Here is a 3,444-nt window from a genome sequence, read left to right on the forward strand (position 1 = left end):
TTTTGTCAAATTTTTATGATATCTTCAAATTTATATTTTATTAAAAATAAAAACATCATCATTTTTTTTCAAAATCACATAAGACCATATTATAACATCGACCGAGATAAAGAATAAAATGAAATATTAAAATCAAGATGTATTTCGCTGCATTGTGCGAGTACCCTTCTAGTAATATAATATATATATACACACACACATACACACATAATATATATATATACATATATATACTAGAATGGTACTCATGCAATGCAATGAAATATATCTCGATTTTAATGTTTCGTTTTATTCTGTCTTTGTGGATGTTTTAATACTGTTTTTATGTGGTTTTGAGAAAAAAATAATGATTTTATTTTTTAATAAAATATAAATTTCAAAATATCATAAGATTTCAAAAATAAATATATCAAAATTAATATCAAATTAACTATTTAAAAGTTATTGTTTTTGTGTAATTTCTTTAATGCAATTTTTTTATTATAATTTAATTTAGATTTAATAACGACGTAATTTATTTTTTATCTAATAATTTTTTTATAAGGATAAGAATTAAGTATTTGTCAGTACTCAATGATTATCCTAATTACATTTTAAATTTCTTATATTTAAAATGAGATGTTTATCCAATATTTGATTATGTTTATCTGCAGTTAATTACACGAATTTAAATATGAAGCTTTAATAAGTTGTACTTATGCACAATTTATTTGTRATATTAAATTTTAAGTAATATGCATCAATAAACAGTATTTCGTGCATAAAAAATGGTTTTTAAGAGTTTTTGTCAAATGCTTTATAATATAGTGTGTGTGTGTGTGTATATATATATATATATAGAGCTGGGTTCACGTGAGACAAAGCTGTTTTCGTGAGACACGATTTTTACACTTGAAACTTCACAACAAAATGTCATAAAGATAAAAAGAAGCTGAATCCTCGTAGCCAAAACATTGTGAATGTTACCTTCACAGTGTTTTGCTATAAAGTTTCAACTATAAAAATCGTATTTCACGTCTCACGAAAACAATCTTTATCTCACATGATCCCAACACACTTTCTCTCTCTCTCTATATATATATATTTGGTGCCATACATATAATCGATTGTATTGTAGTGGTATCATCATTAATGGATGGTTTTTTGTATCGTTTCCATCGTTTATCCCACAAAATCATAACCAATAATCCAAAAAATTCCATCGAAACGAAGCAACACTTCAATATATATATATATATATATATATGTATATACATATATATATATATATATCATCTACTAATTATGAGTTATGACCATTTCAAATGAAGTAATTAATTAACAACACATAATCAAAGATTATTAACTAACTAGTAGCTGATTAATTAGTCTTTACAAATTGCAAAAGAGCCTCATAATCATGTGATCGCATGATCACTATCAACGTATTTAATTTGTTTTGATCTTCAAATTAAGGTCTAATATTTTAGTCGAAGATCGACCTCAGCAGATGGGTATCGTGTCTCCTTCTTGTTTCCATTCATTCAAATCTTGATCACAGCAGCTGTTCATAAAAATCAATTGAATTGGCCCAACTTCATTTAATATTCCATGGTAAAATATGTGGTCGAGTCAAAATACGAACAAGTTATTCAAGAAACAGTCCATCCAAATAACCTGATGTCAACATATCCTTCATTCAAAGTTTGAAAATCTTGACCACTTCACTTCGTCTGAATCCATGCCCCCCTCTATATAACCTCACAAATCCAACACTTTCATATCAAAAACACACACAAAACCCTACAAAAACCCACAAAACACACACATATAACTCATAACATACTTCTTGTTTTGTTTTGTTTAGAGCTTGAAATCAATAGACACCATCATAAGATGGCAGCCATTAATCAAGCTTCAAGTTTTATGTGTTCAACTCCCACTTCATTCCCTTCGAATTCGTCTTCCCGTAGAGATAACACAAGGGCTGGTTTGAATTTTCCGAAGATTCGAATAAGTAATCCAAGTATCATAGCCCCGAAGATTGTATCAAACATAGGTTTGGTTGAAGAAATGGATAAATTTTCAAGATTCATACCTAAGAACCCTAGCAAAAGCCCTAAAGTGTGTCGTGATCGTGAAGTGATGGAGAAGCTTTATGTGATACTGGAGGCTGTTTTGGATCGGGTGGAGATGCATAAGAATGTTGGAGAGCAAAGGAATGATTGGAACAGCTTGTTGTTAACCTCTATCAACACCATTACTCTATCTGCTGCAACCATGGCTGGCATTGCTGCTGCTGTAGCTACAACACCTGGTGCACCTATGGAAGTTTTGAAACTGTCTTCTAGTTTCATGTATTTGGCAGCCACTGGGTTGTTGGTTATCATGAACAAGATCCAACCTTCCCAACTCGTTGAAGAACAACGAAACGCTGCAAGATTGTTCAAGCAACTCGAGAGCGAAATCCGGACAAAAATTGCTATAGGCAATCCTACTCTTGGTGATGTGAATGAAGCCATGAAGAAAGTTTTGGCTATAGATAGAGCCTACCCTCTTCCTTTACTTGGTGTCATGCTCGAAAAGTTTCCAGCCAAAGTCGAACCCGCGGTTTGGTGGCCAGAAAAACGAAGGACGTCCGCTAATAAACACCAAAATGATAAAAACGGTTGGAGTGTCGAATTGGAAGAGGAGATGAGAGATATCATTAGGGTTTTGGAGGTGAAAGATAAAGATGATTATTTGAGGTTGGGCAAAAAGGCTTTGAAACTCAACAAAGCTTTAGCCATAGCTGGTCCTCTACTAACAGGCTTAGGAGCCATTGGTTCAGCCTTTCTTGGATCCTCTCCTCATGATTCATGGGCCGTGGTGCTCGGAATCATGGCTGGTGCGATGGCAAGCGTTGCGAATACCGTGGAACATGGTGGGCAAGTAGGGATGGTGTTCGAGATGTATCGAAGCAATGCAGGGTTCTTTAAGATGATGGAGGAATCCATAGAATCAAACTTGAAGGAAAGAAATGAGGAGAGCAGGGAGAATGGTGAAGTGTTTGAGATGAAGGTGGCTTTGCAGCTTGGAAGAAGCTTATCTGAGCTTAGAGATGTTGCAGCTTCATCTTCAAAGAAAGGGAAAGACATTGAAGAGTTTGGAAGCAAGCTTTTCTAGCTGATTCATTCATTATGAATATAGCTTAATCAATCTCTTAATTACTTTATTCATTATGAATATAGCTTAATCAATCTCTTAATTACTTTATTCATTATGTATATAAACTTAACAAGTCATAAACTTGTACATGAGTTAGAAGAACTATATACGTAAAAGGTGTCTGATTGGTTTGAGTTTGGCTCCAAAAGTCAATAGTACCCAGAGGTCTCAGGTTCAAATTCAAGGAGGAATAAAAATTTCCTTGTGATTACGGAGGTTCAAATGTAGTGACTATGGGCTATCTGCAAAGCAGGTGGT

The 3,444-nt window shown here is 33.2% G+C and overlaps 1 protein-coding gene across 1 annotated transcript; it reads left to right on the forward strand.

Moving 5' to 3' along the window:
- Positions 1 to 1,875: 1,875 nt before the first annotated feature.
- LOC112499919 (probable F-box protein At4g22030) lies at positions 1,876 to 3,199 on the forward strand. Its single transcript, XM_025103188.1, has one exon. It carries the CDS (start codon positions 1,876 to 1,878, stop codon positions 3,142 to 3,144), a length of 1,269 nt encoding a protein of 422 aa, XP_024958956.1. The 3' UTR covers positions 3,145 to 3,199.
- Positions 3,200 to 3,444: the final 245 nt, after the last annotated feature.

Source organism: Cynara cardunculus (assembly GCF_001531365.2).
Source record: "Cynara cardunculus var. scolymus isolate 2C chromosome LG 1, CcrdV1, whole genome shotgun sequence".
NCBI lineage: Eukaryota > Viridiplantae > Streptophyta > Magnoliopsida > Asterales > Asteraceae > Cynara > Cynara cardunculus.

Bases quoted from the DNA above. Each gene is read 5' to 3' on its own strand.
- LOC112499919 (XM_025103188.1), top strand. From the start codon at position 1,876: ATGGCAGCCATTAATCAAGCTTCAAGTTTTATGTGTTCAACTCCCACT.